Here is a 17,990-nt window from a genome sequence, read left to right as displayed (position 1 = left end):
GGCTTGAACTGGATGAAAAGGACTGATTTTGTTTTACTCTATGTAAGCATTCCCGCTTGGCTTCATACTCGCAAGGCTTGAAGTATTTTGGCCGGTCCCTGGGATATCAAGCCAAAAGGTTTCTATTGTTATTTGTATTTACAAATATTTGGTCTAAACAAAAATATCATAAACATTTTGCCTTTTATTCCACAATATTAACATGAATTTCTGCATTTTTTGTCATAATGATAATCTATGTAATAACTGGTGTCAATTTGTTAATCGCCAAAGCAAATTGAATCACATGACTTTGTTTTTACTGAATAGGTATCTCATCAATGATCTCGCTTAATTTTATAGACAAGCAAAAATAAACAAAGCCGCAAAAGGAGCCGAGCTCCACCTGGCCACTTTTCAGAGGTTGTTTGTTGGAAGTGGTCAAAGTAATCCATTTGATAATTCAATCATGTGCTTTAATTCATTGACGAAATATAATTATTTTATTGGTCAGTTGAATAGTTGAATTACACCAGCATTGTGTAAATAGCAATCACATATATATCACATAATAACATCAACAATGTCACATATTATAAGAAATTTAAATATTTTTTTACACAGTTCAATTCAAATCACTTGCACTAATTATAAACAGCAGTTTTTTTAATGCACAGATCATCACGAACACCATTTTAATTGAGACAGTTGGTTGGTAAGGACCATTTTCCTTTAATATTGCCTAGTTGATCTATGAGTGAAAGGACATTAATTTTGTATAAACTGAGTTATTACATCATTGATTTTTTCTTTTGAATGGACAAGTGCAACCTCATTTACCAAACATATACAACATAATAAAAACAGCCTTATACATCCAAAGAATAAAAACAGTAGTCTCTGTCTGACTGAGACTGTCCACTGACAGCAGCAGTTAAGATTGAAACACTTCAAACGGTAGTCTCAAGTTGACAAAGACTGTCTGTTGACAGCAGGGAAGATTGAATCACTTCCAACCTGCCAGAAGGTAAGTGTGTGAAACACTTCAAACCGCATTTTCGATTTGACTGAGACTGTCCACTGACAGCAGGTAAGATTGAAACACTTCAGACTGGTAGTCTCAGTCAATCTCAGTTTGACTGAGACTGTACACTGACAGCAGGGTTAGTGTGTGAAACACCTGAAATGGCAGTCTCAGTTTGACTGTACACTAACAGCAAGTAAGATTGAAACACTTCAAACAGTAGACTGGTTTGACTGAGACTGTCCACTGATAGCAATGATAGGTAAACCAAGATCAATGCCCTCATGATCCAGCTTATGGCTATTGTAATCATTACTTGTTCCAGACAACCAATTAAAAACATTCTTCTATCATCTGTCCAAACGTTTCGTCCAAATTGATTGAAATCTAATACGTTGTCAAATGCACTTTTTCATGAGAAAAAATAAATTAACTTAAATCAAGACTGTTCTCTTGTAGGCTTGGAAACATTTCCGGATGATAAGTAAACATGTGATTCTTCAAGGCTGGCTTCTGGTTGAAGGCCCTTCCGCAGAAACACTTGAACGGCTTCTCTCCCGTGTGGATTCTCATATGACGTACCACCTTTGAAGGAACTTTGAACCTTTTTTCACATAACGGGCATTTATGTCCTGAAACAAGGAAAATACATGCAACTTATTATATTTGATTGTTTTTGACTTATTCAACATCAATCCCATAAAGGTACACAAAATCAAATTCATTAGAAATACTGTAAGTTCAACACCCTAAATTGTTTTCTTATTTTAGAGGCTTCAGTGAAGTCCCTTTTATTTCCCCTGAATAAAAATGTCACCAGCACTCAGGGACATCCTTGACATTTGCAAATTTTACAATGAAAATATTTCAATATTTTTTGTACATTTTTTTAAAAATATATATATACAAGTTTAATAGCATTCAACACAAATGATTTCAATAAAATATATAATTATACAGTGGAACATTTCAAGAAAAAGGTTCTACAAGACAAATTCTGATATTTATTTAAAACCATATTCCATGAAATATAAGTTTATTATAAATATACGCCAGTCAATTTCATTACTAAAAAAATATGAGCGTGAAATTAAGTTACATATCATTCATAAACTTTAGAAATTCATCAAGTTCATAAAATTTACTGACAACATAGCAGGCTTAAGATTGTTTAGTAAATAAGACTTATGGAAATAATATATATATACCTTTTCTCTTTACATAATACTAATATAAATAACAATTAGTTGATCAGAATAAAAAAGGGGTTAAAAATGTGAAGAAAAATTCTGATTATAATACAGCGTAAAATAAAAAGTATTTTCACAACCTCTAAATCTGCGCCTCAATGAACAAACTGTCAACTACTAGCAACCTGGTACACCTCACTGACTATTGCACCCATTGTAAGCAATAAACAAAATACAAATTAATAAATAGGACCTATTTCACACAAGCAAAGTACAGCAACAGTCACATTATCACACCAATGCTTTCCCCACACACTTTGGAAGGTGGTCAGGGCCTTTTTAATTGGGGGAAAAAAGCTTTGTTTTGATTTAATTTTTGAAATAAGAAAACTTAACATTAGCATGTTGTAAGAAATACACATTGAAATTTAAACACTGTGAGAGGGTTTGTTTCTAACCCAACAAACTTCAACACTAACCGTTCTTGGGGGCCCAATTTTTTGCAAAAATATCATTTCAACTTTTATTTCATTCAAAAAGTCAAATTTGAATTGTTTTGGTAATGGGTAAAATTTCGAGCAAAATTATATAGAAATGAATTCTGAACATTAAGTCTATATTTTTGTCAGTGTCTCAAACACACTTGTGAACATTTCCGGATGTCGGTTGATCATGTGTTTCTTGACTTTACTTTTCTCGTTAAAGGCTCGTCCACACACTGAGCACGGGAACGGTTTCTCGCCCGTGTGGACTCGTGTGTGACGCTCCAGCTTTGAATACGAGGGAAAAACCTTCCCACACAATTGACATTCTGAAAATATAACAATCGTCATTACAGATGTTTGCATGGACTTCCTCTTAATTAAAAATGTTATACAAACGTTAATAGTTGATTTCCAGAATTCCAAAGTTTTTTGGGGGTTTTTCAGGAATACTCTCTTGATACAAATAAACACAATAACAAGAGCATACAGTTCAGTATGGAAGTGTTTTGTATGTTATTGTTTTATTCATTCAAAAATCAGTCATCATGAAAGACTTTCACCATGAAAGACTTTCTGCTTTAACCAGCCCTAAAACTCATTTTCCACACTTTTTCAGTTTTTGTTCTTCGTCTATAGTGAATTTAGCTAAACTAACTAGCCCCACTCAAGTTTCAGGAGCCTTAGCTTGTGGGGTAGATGGGTTTCCTGGAGTCATTGATGAGTGGCATACGTCAACAACTAGTTAAAGTTATGGGTGTTGCAACAAATGTTCCCAAGGACTCTGACAACAAACTTAAGTACTAAGATCTCACTAAAAAGTTCCAAGATTTGGTATGCAAAACTTAAATTGCTCTGCTACATTTAATTTGGCTACACACATTATATCGGAAAACAAGAGGCCCAAAAGGGCCTATGCTCTACTGGCATGGCTTTTGTGGTCATATCAATCCAGAGCATGTATGTATGGGTAAAAGGCAACAGACATATAGTTCATGTTTTGTGTTTGGGTTACCTGATAACGTAGCACGTTCAACATCTGAGCCCAGAAAGTATTGTAAGCAGATTAGTTGCATGAACTATTTTAATATGTGCCAAGTAAAAGTCATCTGACAAAAAAAAAATGCTTTCAAAACTGTACTCATAGTAAAATTTTCTGTAGTTTTAAAAGTTAAAAAAAGTTGGTCAAAAGGTCAAAGTCAAGGGCATCCTAGGACAACATTGATCAATTTGAACAAACATTCACAATCAATTGTGCTGAGATGGATGCACGAACACACAAAAAGATTTTCAAACCTTTCCAGATTTATGTTTACCAAACCTGTGAACCCTGGGTGTGGCCAGTAATGACACCAGGTGCATAACTTAAACATTCACAATCAATTTTGTTAAGATGAATGCGCAAACTACAGAACTTAAAGCTAAAAAATGGCCTTTGGGCTTTCAACAAGAACAAGGCAGAGTAATTCACAAAATCAACTGCAGAAGCAAAAAGCAAATTGTCTCTCAAAATCCTAGACTTGCAAATTGTCTCCCTTAACTCTAGACTTGAATTAACATATACATGTAAACTTGGCTAAAAATAGAATTCGCTCATGCAGACCTGGCTAAAAATAGAAAGCATTTCTTTAAAACTTTCATGGCCCATAATCTAGGCATTCATGGGCGGATCTTGCTGGTTTTCGAAAGGAACCAAGCTCTAATGGATATCTAGATACTGTACAAGTTTCATCGAGATATAATCAAAACTGAAGACTGTATCGTGTTCACAACCAATTGTTTCCACAATAGCATTTTTTTATACTATCAAGGGCCATAATCTAGGCATGCATGAGCGGATCTGGCTGGTTTTCGAAAGGAACCTAGCTCTAATGGATATCTAGATACTGTACAAGTTTCATCGAGATACAATCAAAACTGAAGACTGTATCGTGTTCACAAGCAATTGTTTACAGACGCACGACCGCACGGACGCACGACCGCACGGATGCACATACTACGTACACATTACCATCGCATAAGCTCTTCTGGCCTTTGGCCAGTAGAGCTAAAAATCGAGCCAAGCGTACACAGAGAACAAGGGAAAAACTATTCCATGGAAATATGTTCTCAAAACACTTTAAGATACATCTACAAGAAATGTTTTCATGTCAGTGGACTTTCTCATTATTGCTACCACCAATATAGCTAAATGAACATGTTCAATGTAATAATGTAAAATAAAAAATACTTGAAAAAATAAACACATGTTTTTCCATCATGCCTTTATTAAAGCTAAATTATAAGGAGCTTGAATGTATTTTTTCTCTCTTACAAACAGTCATCACTTAGGAAAATAAATGCCGAATTCTTCTCTGTGTGTTCTAAACGAATGAGACTGCATGTGCACTTTCTGGGTAAAGCCCTTCCCGCAGAATGTACACTTGAATGGCTTCTCGCCCGTGTGGATGCGCATGTGAGTCTTCAGCATAAACGGCGTGCCGAATAGCTTCCCACATACCATACACTGCTTGCCTCCCGCTGAAAAAACGGTATGCACAATGTTGAAAATATTAACCAAGTTGAAATGGGGAATACAGAAAAAGCATTCTGTTTGCTATCAATAACTCTATTGAGAGGATCAAAACCTACACTGCTTGCCTCTCACCGAAATACATTACATACATACTAAGTTATAAAAAAAAATATATGCAACTTACAGAGAAAGCAGGAGATAAAGGGGTAAAATTCAATTGCAATCAATGTTTTCTTTTGCTTGATATGAACTGTGTCGAAACAAAAACAAGGCCATTCTGACAGAACACTTCTTCATTTATTGCCTACATCTATGCCTCTGTTTGTTTTTTGTTGTTGTTGTTGTTTTTTTTGTTTTTTTTGTTGTTGTTTTTTTTGGGGGGGTGATATGTTAGAAATGGGGCCTGGTCATTCAAATTTGGAAAATGTCTCATTTTGACTATATTTTAGGACTCCAATTTTGTCTGGAAATGAACAAGAATGCTTTAAGATAAAGAATGATAGGATAAAGTTTGAGGTCCAATGTATTAAAAAACAAAATCAAACATAACTGTTACATTTCAACAATTGGGAAAAGAGTTAACTTTTCAGCCAGTAGCTCACTTCCCATTGAACAGAATATAATGCCATAGCAAATGGCAAAGCCAATGTCATACAGAGAACAAAAGCTCCCCAAAAAAACATAGTGCAGATTTTTTTTTTATTTAAAATTTAATGTTTATTTACGATTAAAATTCAAAATAATACAAATATTTACCATTTGATATTGAAACATTACGTTTATTTCCATTCCAGATTCTTCTGTCATAATGAGAAAGAGAATGTACGGTATGTATATAAATGCTTCCAGAAAGCAAACTAATTACAATAACCACTGAAATGCAATTACAGACAAAACACGCTTAAAAGATGAAATAAATCCATAGAACACAATCCTTCCCACTTTGTTGTGTTTTTTTGGTGTGATTGTCGTCAACAGTCAACAAATGCTTAACACTACTGAAAACAATCTCTTTGCAACTGCTGTAAACATATTTATTATTATCAGCCATTATTTTGTTTCAAGCACACCTTCTGACACATTTATATAACTCTCTTATACTAATTGGTAGGTTACAAGAAACTATTTTTATAACCTAAACACTAGGTTAAATTTGACAAGAGCCCTGCTCATCTATGCAAACACCAGCGTCGATGAATGCATCCGAATGTGATTTTATTACACAATGAATCTCTTAAATATATTGTAGAAGTTCTCTCATTTTGATTTGAATATAAAATTGGAAGGGCAGTGGTCGAAATTAACACAAGCCCGCTAGCCCTGTACTGGTAAAATGTCTTCCAGGCTTCTCAAATTCTGAATTTCATATAGAAGGGCTTGTTTAAAATTTGATGCCAAGCAACAGTATAAGAATTCAGGCTTGTTCATCCATAAGTCTAATTTCAATGACTGGAAGGCCTTTTCCAATCATTCCTAATAACTGAATATAGCTGTCCGATTATTCAATCCCCATTTATCTAACATATAATCAAGCAACTTGTGAAGCAAGAATGATACAAATTTAATTAGAAGAAAAACAAAACAATAATAGAGTATCCATAGTTATCAGTTACAAGTGCTCAATACGAAATATTTGTGTTCGGTATTAAACCTCAAGGCTTAAACAAGAAGCCTCTACCTATTGCAAGATAGGAAATAGAGCACACTATAACATTTTCTTGACTTTCCCATGCTAATATTTTCAGTTATTATTCATTTCTTCTGTGGTATTATATCCTTATTGACTGTTTCAAGTCAAGCATTGCACAGAATTAAGTCTATAACTGTATGGCGAGATGCGAAATCCACAGCACTATGAAGCCTTTCACACGCATATAATTCAGTTTGTTTTCCATTTCTGCTGTATAAGTTGATGGCAAGGAAAAATGTCAGTTAACCACCCTGGGGAAAATGTTTCTGTTCAGGGCCTGTACATAAAATAACAGTATTTTAATGTCTGTAACATAGTGTACTAATCACTTCTTGAACAACATCGAGCCTAAATGCGTTGCGAGGTGTGAATTCAAGTGACTGCTTTGAGAAAAATGCTTCTTGCAGTATTTACACTTGAAAGGCTTCTCTCCTGTGTGAACGCGGACGTGGATCTCCATTTGCGAGCGATACTTGTAACTTTTGCCACACGTTCTGCATACGTACATGTTGGAGGCATCTGAACCTGAAATCAAAGAAACGTGGTTAGCGAACGTAGCCCCAGTTTTGTAAGTGACTGTGGCAAAACACTTCGACAGTCCTGAAAGAGAATAATTTCATGTTATTCCTCTCTTTTTTAAGCTGTTTCCACAGTCAAAACAGTAAAAAAATATATATGTACACAGAGAAATGATTAATGTTCATGTGCAGAGAAAATTTCAAGGCAAGTTTGAAAGCAAACAACAAAGAAATTTTTTCAAAGTCACGGTTTCATTGTGGTTGAAAACGTAAGAGGTTGCTGTTGATGCAGTTTTTTCTCACATAACTTTACAGTTTCATCTGAACTTTCTAAAATGTTGGCTAGATGTCATATTAACATGTGTTTATTTAGATAGGGACATTTTTTATATAGAAACTGTAAATCAAATATGATCTCAAGTCTTTACTATCATGATAACTATAATAATTAAAAGTACTTACCATTGTTCACAAACTTCATATGTATAAAACAAAATATACGTCTAAAAAATAATACAGAAAATATCTTGGTGATCGCAAACATATTTCAGAACTATGCAAATGCATATACATCATAGCACACACAATGAGTAACGGCTATCTTTATCAATTATATTTCATACGCCTCGAAAAAAATTGGCATTTCCTGCACTATCGCATGTTTCCTGAAATGGTTACTAAAAAAAAACCTACGATTGGTCTGTATACTTCAGTTTTTAACAGAATTGAAAACTGCAAACACATCCATTTTTAACATATAAGATTAATAATCATTTGGTCATCTTACTAATAACTGCACCCTATTATATTCTTATAAGGGAAATTTTTATACATCTCTCACATCCTAATCTTAGTAAGGACAAGACAAGAGCGCTGCAGGTCGAACGCTAACGCTCCACTGTTATTCTTCAGTAAAAAAGGGGCATAACTCTCAGAACATTTCCATTTGAATATATTAATTGTTTTTTGCACAATGACAACAACACCAAGACTATGACAATACCATAAAACTGAAGTACATACAACCAATAGCATATCCAGTGTATCTATTGGTCAATGCTAACTTAACATGTTCTATGTCATTGTAACATAATAATAATAAATATCAAACATTGATGCAGGAAATGTGAGGTTAAACTTTGGACAACCCTCTAACTTCATTTACCTTTTAAATTTTGCATTTGATTTTGTTAGTGTGGTGATAAAATATTTACCACATTATAATCAATAACTCGAAACTAGTCACATCGTTATACACTTAATTACACATAATAAAGTATATTGGCATAGTTATGATTTAAAAACAATCATACTAATTAATTAAGTATACAGAAGGCATAACAACATATTTGTTTCAGGTTTTTCAGAAAATATTGAGTTTTGTGTATATGAAATCATTAACCCTCAGTGGTCGAAATTAGCACAAGCCCGCAAGCCCTGCACTGGTAAAAGGTCTTCCGGGCTTGCTCAAATTCTGAATTTTATATAGCAGGGCTTGTTCAAGCACATGATTCCATGCAATAGTATAAGAATTTGGGCTTGTTCATCCGAAAGTCTAATTTCAATGACTGAACCCTAACTAGCGTCAATATGCAAAATCTAACAAGAGCAACGCAGAGCAAACTGTTACTTTTTCAGTCATACAAGGGACACAAACGGACAGTTACTGAAGCAAGAGTTAAAGGGCTTGCATTACATTTCCAACATCTGTTTAAAGTTTCTGTTAAAAATCTTGTTTTCATGACCAAGTTTCAAGTTTTTTGCAACATCATGACCCTAAGAGTACTACCTCTATTTTCTTTTAAAACTATGAATAACATAATGTCACAAAACCTGAAACAAACATATTCCTTCTGCCTAAGAATAATCTGGTTTGCAGTAAGGAACAACTACAGGATCTGTTTGAACACTATATTTTTACTTTCACAAGCAAATTTCTAAATCATGTATATTTATGTTATTTACACAAAAAATAGAATATCTTCGAACATCAACAAGTCTGTACGTACATTCTTTTGTGCAAACCCAGACAGCATAATTTAGGCAACAAACAAGAAATTAAAGTGACTCTTCATCTTGTTTACTACTTAAAAATAGATTTTTTTTCTTTTCGAAACAGTGGTCTTTAAATTTAAAATACCTGCGTCTTGCACTCAGAAAAAATGTTGAAATCACATGAATAGGTCAGGGCCTCTTGCCCTCAACTTCTTCCTTCAGAAAGTATGATTCACTAATTTATAAAGTCTGATACAATTAGATATTTTTACAACTTGCAATGTCAAGAAAATTGAATAGGATGTCTATAGAGAACTCATAGTTTGTTTTAATATAAAAACAAACAAGCAAGTTTGTTGATTAGTAATGACAGAGTTCAAGATACCAGTCTGAGTCTCGAGCCATTTCTGGTAAAATTCACGTACGGGACAAGTTAAATTTGAGTAGTACTGGTAAAATTAGGGACTATTGAAATTTAAGCAAGACTGGAAAAACTGGAGTAGGACTTGTAACACTAGAGTAGAACTGGTAAAATTTGATTAGGACTGGTAAAACTTCACCATCTTAACCACAAAATACCATGAACAAGAAGTAGCCAGAGTAAGTTTTTTAGACGGTAAAAGATGGCACCTTTTTGTGCTGTCTGTTTAAATGACTAGGATCATAACCTCACTGCTAAAGCTATATTCCGGTTTGTTGCCTACAGACCATCCCTGTCATTGAAGCAAATCAGGAAAATTTCAACACTAATGCCATTTAAGAATGAAAATTATCATAAAGCTACACAATATTCTGGCATAGTTAAAATTTTCTTAATTGTTCAAATGACCGTGGATGGTTTACTAGAAAACAAAGATAATTTGACTTACTGTATCCCTGCTGAGCCGCCATATCTGCCTGAGAACCGGACGCCCCGCCTGACGGATCGAAGCCCATTCCCATGGGCATGTTAGAACTCCAATCTTGCGCCGGGGGCATGGGCTGACCAGGTTCAACACCCGTAATTTCAAGTTCATCTAACTCTGATTCATCAATGTCTTCAAGTTTAATACTCATGTCACCAGCTCCCTGTGCATTGTCACCTGAGCCACCCTGCCCATCCTGACCAGATTCTGAAGTTGTGTCATCATTAGGATTTCTAGCACCACTAATTCCAGTGTCACTGCCACTAAGGTTCGATGATTCATCCTGAGGCTCAAGCTTGACCGCAGATTTAATGGGGGACTGCAATGGTGAATGAATAGGCGATGAAGATGCCCTGATTGGGCGCGTGAGGGGGTAGGGCTGATGTCTGACCCCACCTCCCGGTGTTCTGAACTGCTGCCGCATTCTGGGCACGCCGGTTTGGGGCGACATGTACCGGATCGATTGTTGGTAGGCCTGTTGCTGTTGTAGGGCCTCAGCTTCGGCTTTTCTGATCTCCTCGTCACGCTTTTTCTGCTCTTCTTCTTGTTTTCGTTTATGGTGACCTAGAAAGTATGATTTAGTTTTATATAAAGATATATAAATTTGGCGCAGCCAAACTGATTCTATGTTTAGCATCCTCAGGTAAGTTTTGAAATGTAAAGGGGTCAAAATCAGGCCAAAGTTTTTAAGATTTAACAAGCTAATAATGATAGAATGAGTCAGTAACATTAGAGTTTACTAATATAAAAAAATTAAAAATGTTCAAAATGGTATGTTTAGGATCTGAAGTGATAAAACCATTAACTTTTCATGGTAAAATCTGCTTAGCGCTCGTTGTCTAACTAAACAAGAGCTGTCACAGAGACAGCGCGCTCGACTATTCCGCCGCTTTTCAGTGTAAGGATTGAAATGTTTTGGCGAAATATGCATGGATCACTGTTAGATTAGATTTCAATGCAATACATGATGTGGTGAGATATTAACATAAATGTGGTTACATGCAAAATTTAACCAGAATTTTTAAGTCTAATAATAAAGGGCCATTACTTGCAACATACAGTTTTCTAACTTGGTTATTAATTAGGTTGGGTGGTTGAATACCATTGTATAAAGTAAAGTCTCAATGCAATACATCAATGGACTTAGAAATTATATGAGGTGTACGGTACGCAAAAAGGGGCATAATTCTGTCAAAATGCTTGATACAGTTACCTCCTCCTGTGTACAGGTTGGGGGCATGAAGGTGAACAAGTGTGCAAAGTTTAAAAGCCATATGTCAATGGACTTTGAAAATATTTGAGGTGGTAGGCAAACTTTAACAAAAATTCAAGTAGAAAAAGGGGCATAATTTTGTCAAAAGGCTTGATAAAGTTACCTCCTCCTGTGTACAGGTTGGGGGCATGATAGTGAACAAGTGTGCAAAGTTTCAAAGGCATATGTCAATGGACTTTGAAAATATTTGAGGTGGTACGCAAACTTTAACATAAATGATTACGACGCCGACGCTCGGGTGACTAGGATATAGCTCTCCTTATTCTTCAAATAGTCGAGCTAAAAAAGGGGATGTTTTTTTCAAAGAAGTTAGACCTGACACCAAACAGAATAAATCTTGAATGGCCTTACCATAAAATTCATTATTAAAATGACCTTTGAATCAAAATGATCGTGAGCTAGGAAATGTAGGTGCCAAAAGCGAATAGGCATAATTTATAAACAATTGTTTTAGGCCTAAAAAAAAAAAAAGTTTGGTTAGGGTTACATCCTTTTCAAAAATAGGTAGAGTAGGTAGGCTTTTTATTTTTTTATTAGGCTTTATATAAGAATGTCATTTTCATCATTGGAGAATGGTGTTAAAGTTATCTTCTATAAGCATTTAAGGTTTTAAACTTCAAATTGAAAAGCACAAAAAAAAGCAAAAAAAATTTTTTTTTTAGTTTTTCATTTTTTTTTTCAAACTGACTATAAAAACGGTAGGGTCGGTGCCTATTCCGTAGGTAGGGTCGGGTATCCCGAACCAAATGTATTTTTTTTTTTAGGCCTTAGCGAAAATTAACTTTGCTGTACTAATTTCAGGGGTTCTAACACTAACAGCTGATAATTGTCAATCTGAAAAAAAGCTGAATTGTCTGTTGAGAATGTAGTGGGGTTTTGAATTTCTGGCACTGATTAAAATGATCTATTTTAAGACTGTTTTTACCATGTGAGCTGTTGGTGCATGTCATTACCTTTGATGGACGTTCAGCTTGAACAAAAGCCTTCCCGTAAAACATACAGTACCCTACAGCTAGAAACTTACTTTTTAAACAAAAGCCGAGGAACTGCGATTTAACTTCCTCATTTTCCTCGAGAAAGCCTTTTGCCGAGTCAGAACCAAGATGACTCAGGGTGCCGTCAGCGACGCTCGCTGTTAAGATGATCGACTCTTCATCAGTTGTAACGGCCAGCTGTTCAATCTGAAATAAAGAATCACAGGTCCATTCAACTGTTTTACACTACATGCTCTTTCATAGGGCTAGTATTCATAAACAACTTTTACCAACTTAAGTTCACTTCCTATAATTTTTATTGTCATATTAAAATATATTTGTAACTGTTTTTTACATAATAGACAGTACTAATTTTGATTAAAGATATGACTATGGAGACATCAGGATACAAACTTAAGTTAGGAAATGACTAAAAATCTTTTATGAATACCAGCCCAGATCCATATCACCACTTGGTCTTTGTACTTAAAGTGTTTCCAAACAGAGACATACATCAATTGCAAAAATTAACAAGAGCACCTAAAGCTGATGTCAATGCTTGTCTGTTAATTGTTTTAGAGACAGTACAGGGAAATCAGACAGTACTCATTGAGTTTCCCCCAGGCATTTTAACAAGGCGTTGCCCTGTGAGGTCCTTTACATTGCCTGAAATTTGGCATGGTACCTAATCTAAGGCTTCAAATAAGAATTTCAGAAAAATGTCCACACCCACTTAAGAAGTCCTATGCATTTCTTCCAGATGTCAGGTTAGGCTCGTTGAAGTCTACTAAGATGCCATGTTAAAGAGTTTCATGTTTAAATCTTGCATCTTACAAAAAAATACACCATGCCCTTCGTCAATTCTGGAAAAAAAACCTAACCCTACATGACAGTATGATCTCTACAGGGATGTCAGTACTCTACAGGGATGTCAGTCCTCTATAGGGTAATCAGTCCTCTACAGGGTAGTCAGTCCTTCACATGAAGTCAGTCCTCTACTAAGTCCTCTACTGGGTAGTCAGTCTTCTACAGAGTAGTCAGTCTTCTACAAGGTAGTCAATCATCTACAGGGTGGTCAGTCTTCTAAATGGTAGTCAGTCTTCTACAAGATAGTGAGGAATCTACACGGTAATCAGTCCACTACAGGGTAGTCATTGCTTTACAGGGCATTCAGTCCTCTACATGGTAGTCAGTCCTCTACAGGGTATCAGTCCACTACAGGGTAGACAGGGCTTTACAGGGTTGTCAGTCCTCTACAGGGTAGTCAGGGTTTTACATTGTAATCAGTCCTTTACATGATAGTCAGATTTATACAGTGAAGTTAATGCATAATATGATTATCAATAACTTTCAGAGTAGTCAATGCTCTAAAGGGTACTCAGTTTAAGGGTATTCATTGCTGCATGGATATCATGCTCTAGAGTGAAGTACAATGTATGTACATGTACACTACAGGGTATTCAGTATTCTAAAAGATAGTCAGCAGTACACAACAAAGTCATTAATTTACATGGTAACACTCTACTGGGTGGTCAGTGATTTAAATTAATAGTGTCCAAGGACACCAAATTTCATGGTGGGACTCTTAAACCTCTAAACCTGTTTTTTTTTGGCAGAAAGTTAAGATAGAAACACAAAATACATGGTAAGTTCAAGCATTACTAAATTAAGAAATCGGTAAAATGATTTCATTTGCATATTATCTACTGCAGGAGGTAATAAAAGTGCACACCATTTTGGTTTTGCTAGTTAACTTTCAGTTAAAAAAAAAATCGTAGACGAAATTGATCTGCATTCTATTCAATGTTTGTAATTAAATCTTTTGGATGAAAACAAATCTACATAAACTAGATGTTTTTCCTCTCAAGCCTGCCAAATAATGATGAAACTACCAAAATATGCAAAGAATACAACCCTGTTGCATACCAATGTGTTTCATACAAATGATTCATACTCATATTTATGCAAAAAACTACAGAAACAAGCTCAGTAGCAAAAAGATCAAACATGTTTCATTCCAAATATAAAGGATTGGAAGCATTTTTAGTTTTTAATGCTTGAAGCACCTTTATAAATAATTAGACTTTTAAAAAATAAACTGAAGAATCAAAAGCCCTTCTACACGTTCCATCATGTGAAATACTTTGCATATCAGCATATGAGAGCCACAACTACCTGTAACACATAGAACAAAGAAAAATTTCTGAAGAGACATCTGTCTGCAGAAAGGGACACTTGATTTCAACTGGTGGTGTTCCTTCGAGATCCCTGGGAAATATAGATAGTGTGGTGGACCTATTCTGTTGTGTTAATCATTGCTCAACAGAATAGCAAGTAATCTTAATGTTTGTCAATAAATTTAGGGCAGTTAGTATTCTATACCAGGATACTGGTTAGCCTGTACTCAGCATGACAGTTGTAATCAGTGAAGTCCGAACTCCACAGAACTGTCTGTACTCTACATCAGTGAAGTCTGAACTCTACAGAACTGTCTGTACTCTACATCAGTGAAGTCTGAACTCTACAGAACTGTCTGTACTCTACATCAGTGATGTCTGAACTCTACAGAACTGTCTGTACTCTACATCAGTGAAGTCTGAACTCTACAGAACTGTCTGTACTCTACATCAGTGAAGTCTGAACTCTACAGAACTGTCTGTACTCTACATCAGTGAAGTCTGAACTCTACAGAACTGTCTGTACTCTACATCAGTGAAGTCTGAACTCTACAGAACTGTCTGTACTCTACAAGGTAGTTGTACCAACAGACCACAATGTCTGAACTCTAAAGAACTGTCTGTACTCTACAAGGTAGTTGTACCAACAGACCACAATGTCTGAACTCGAGTTCCCACTTACTATTTTTTTCAAGGTTAAACTTACACCCTGGGTACAAAAATTGGGGGTAAAATGCAATTATGGGGGGTATGAAATAAATATAATTTATTTTTATTATTGAAAAGTTACATTATAACAAATTGTTAGTTTTGTAATAAAGTTACAACATTACAACTATTTCAATCCCTGTCATCAAAGTCTATTGTCAACAGGTTACATACTTTTCATATTCTGTTTTAAGCATGTCAGACTTTTTTCCGAGCCAAATTTGAGCCACGAAAATTCAGCAAACCACTTATTCTGAAATCTTTTTGGATCCTTTTTCTTATTTTTTGCACTCGTTTCAGCGCCGGAAGTTTGCACAGGTTCACTGTTCCGATTACTTGATGATTTGGATTTGTTTTCTCTAAAGTCAAACGCTGTCAGCTTGGATTGCATCAACATTTTGGGTGCAGACGGAATTCCCGTGTGTAGATCTGTTACCATGTTTCGCTGCTTACCATTCATTTCGACAGGCGTAAAAAGTTATAACCCGTCTACATTGCAATGACGTCACCGAGCAGAATCTGCAGTTTAGCCAGTCGATGGGACTAGATGGTATTTGTCTTGCCTATATTTAGAACGCGGTGTGGGATTCAAACGAAATTAATAATCGCCCCCATGATTTTTGGACGCACACAACCTTGTACCGGGTGAAAAATGTATGGGTGATTATTTTTTTGTGTGTGTGATTTATGTAATATTTTACAAGTGGGAACTCTAGAACTCTACAGAACTGATGGCAATCAGTGCTCTACAGACCACGAAGTCGAAACTCTACAGCACTGTCTATCCTCTACATGGTATTAAAATCAGTGCTCTACACTACAGAAAAGTCAGTGCTCACCAGCTGTTGTATCTGTGCTCTTAGAACGGCTTTCAGGATGACCTTGTAGCCAGGCACCTCCTTAATCACATCCATATCTGGGGTAACCATTGTCCCAATAGTTTATTGTATTGTTCAGCTACTTCAATATTGCTGAAAATAAAAAACACAAAATCAAGTTATTTAATCAAACAATTGATAATTGTTCTTTTATATCTATATGTGTATTAAATTGTGGTTGTCGTTTCTGTTTCATTAATAAGTGCTATTAAAACTAGAGATTGCTTTTTTGAAAAAGCGCATGTCTCCCCCATTGTGTGGTCGTAGGTGAGAAATAATCAATGATGGATCCCAAAATCAATAGGGGCCATCAACTAGTCATGACTAACTGGCATACCAAGTATGAAGTTCCTGGGTGTAAACGTTCTTGAGTTATTGAGCAGAAACCGATTCTTCACCTCAAGGTCAGTGACCTTGACCTTTGACCAACTGATTGCAAAATCAACTAGACATCATGACCAACCTCACTTCAAAGTTTGGTGAACCTAGATCAAAGCATTCTCCTGATATTGCACGGAAATATTTTTTTACATTAGAGGTCACAGCGACGTTGACCTTTGACCTTGTGACCCCCCAAAATATAGGAGTTTTCTAAACCTCATGATCAACCTCCCTACCAAGTTTGGTGAACCTAGGTCAAACCATTCTCAAGATATTGAGCGGAAATGTTTTTTACATTGGGGGTCGCCGCGACCTTGACCTTTGACCTAGTGACCCCAAAAACAATAGGGATCCTCTACACCTCACGACCAACCTCCCTACCAAGTTTGGTGAACCTAGGTCAAACCATTCTCAAGATATTGAGCGGAAATGTTTTTACATTGGGGGTCGCCGCGACCTTGACCTTTGACCTAGTGACCCCAAAAACAATAGGGATCTTCTACACCTCATGACCAACCTCCCTACCAAGTTTGGTGAACCTAGGTCAAACCATTCTCAAGATATTGAGCGGAAATGTTTTTTTACATTGGGGGTCGCCGCGACCTTGACCTTTGACCTAGTGACCCCAAAAACAATAGGGATCTTCTACACCTCATGACCAACCTCCCTACCAAGTTTGGTGAACCTAGGTCAAACCATTGTCAAGATATTGAGCGGAAATGTTTTTTACATTGGGGGTCGCCGCGACCTTGACCTTTGACCTAGTGACCCCAAAAACAATAGGGATCTTCTACACCTCATGACCAACCTCCCTACCAAGTTTGGTGAACCTAGGTCAAACCATTGTCAAGATATTGAGCGGAAATGTTTTTTACATTGGGGGTCGCCGCGACCTTGACCTTTGACCTAGTGACCCCAAAAACAATAGGGATTTTCTACACCTCATGACCAACCTCCCTACCAAGTTTGGTGATCCTAGGTCATGCGGTTTTCCAGTTATCGATCGGAAACGAAGTGTGACGTACGGACGGACTGACGGACTGACGGACTACCGGACTGACGGACAGGGCAAAAACAATATGTCTCCCCCAGAGAGGGGGAGACATAATTAAGAAATTTGCTTAATGAGTTGTTTATTTTTCTAAACCTTTATAATAAAGACCCTGACCAAAGCGGTCCAAGCGGTACCGGCAGACTATGTGGTACCGGCAGACTATGTGGTACCGGCAGACTATGTGGTACCGGCAGACTATGTGGTACCGGCAGACTATGTCTGTGAATAAGCTAAGATTTTGGCCAGA

The 17,990-nt window shown here is 36.2% G+C and overlaps 1 protein-coding gene across 43 annotated transcripts in view; it reads right to left on the bottom strand.

The window, feature by feature from the left end:
* LOC128214014 (zinc finger protein 500-like) overlaps positions 1-17,990 on the bottom strand; it is a 155,765-nt gene that overhangs the window by 133,381 nt on the left and 4,394 nt on the right. For 39 of the 43 annotated variants that reach the window (XR_008257854.1, XR_008257853.1, XM_052920171.1 and 36 more), the window contains exons 2-4: positions 16,270-16,401; positions 12,596-12,752; positions 10,263-10,862 (exon numbers count right to left, since the gene is read on the bottom strand). Coding sequence is in view for 41 of the 43 variants with exons in the window: in XM_052920171.1 (XP_052776131.1) it covers positions 10,263-10,862; positions 12,596-12,752; positions 16,270-16,359 (847 nt within the window). In the remaining 2 variants the exon portion in view is untranslated. Of the gene's footprint in view, positions 1-244; positions 1,636-2,103; positions 3,005-4,965; positions 5,196-6,090; positions 7,406-10,262; positions 10,863-12,595; positions 12,753-16,269; positions 16,402-17,990 lie in introns of those variants that run through there. The other 4 variants (XM_052920173.1, XM_052920187.1, XM_052920184.1 and 1 more) reach the window with 4 other exon arrangements.

The sequence above is a fragment of the Mya arenaria genome, chromosome 13 (genome assembly GCF_026914265.1).
Source record: "Mya arenaria isolate MELC-2E11 chromosome 13, ASM2691426v1".
Classification (NCBI taxonomy): Eukaryota; Metazoa; Mollusca; class Bivalvia; order Myida; family Myidae; genus Mya; species Mya arenaria.
The sequence above is the reverse complement of the archived record's forward strand: the minus strand, read 5'-3'. Positions and strand labels throughout refer to the sequence as shown.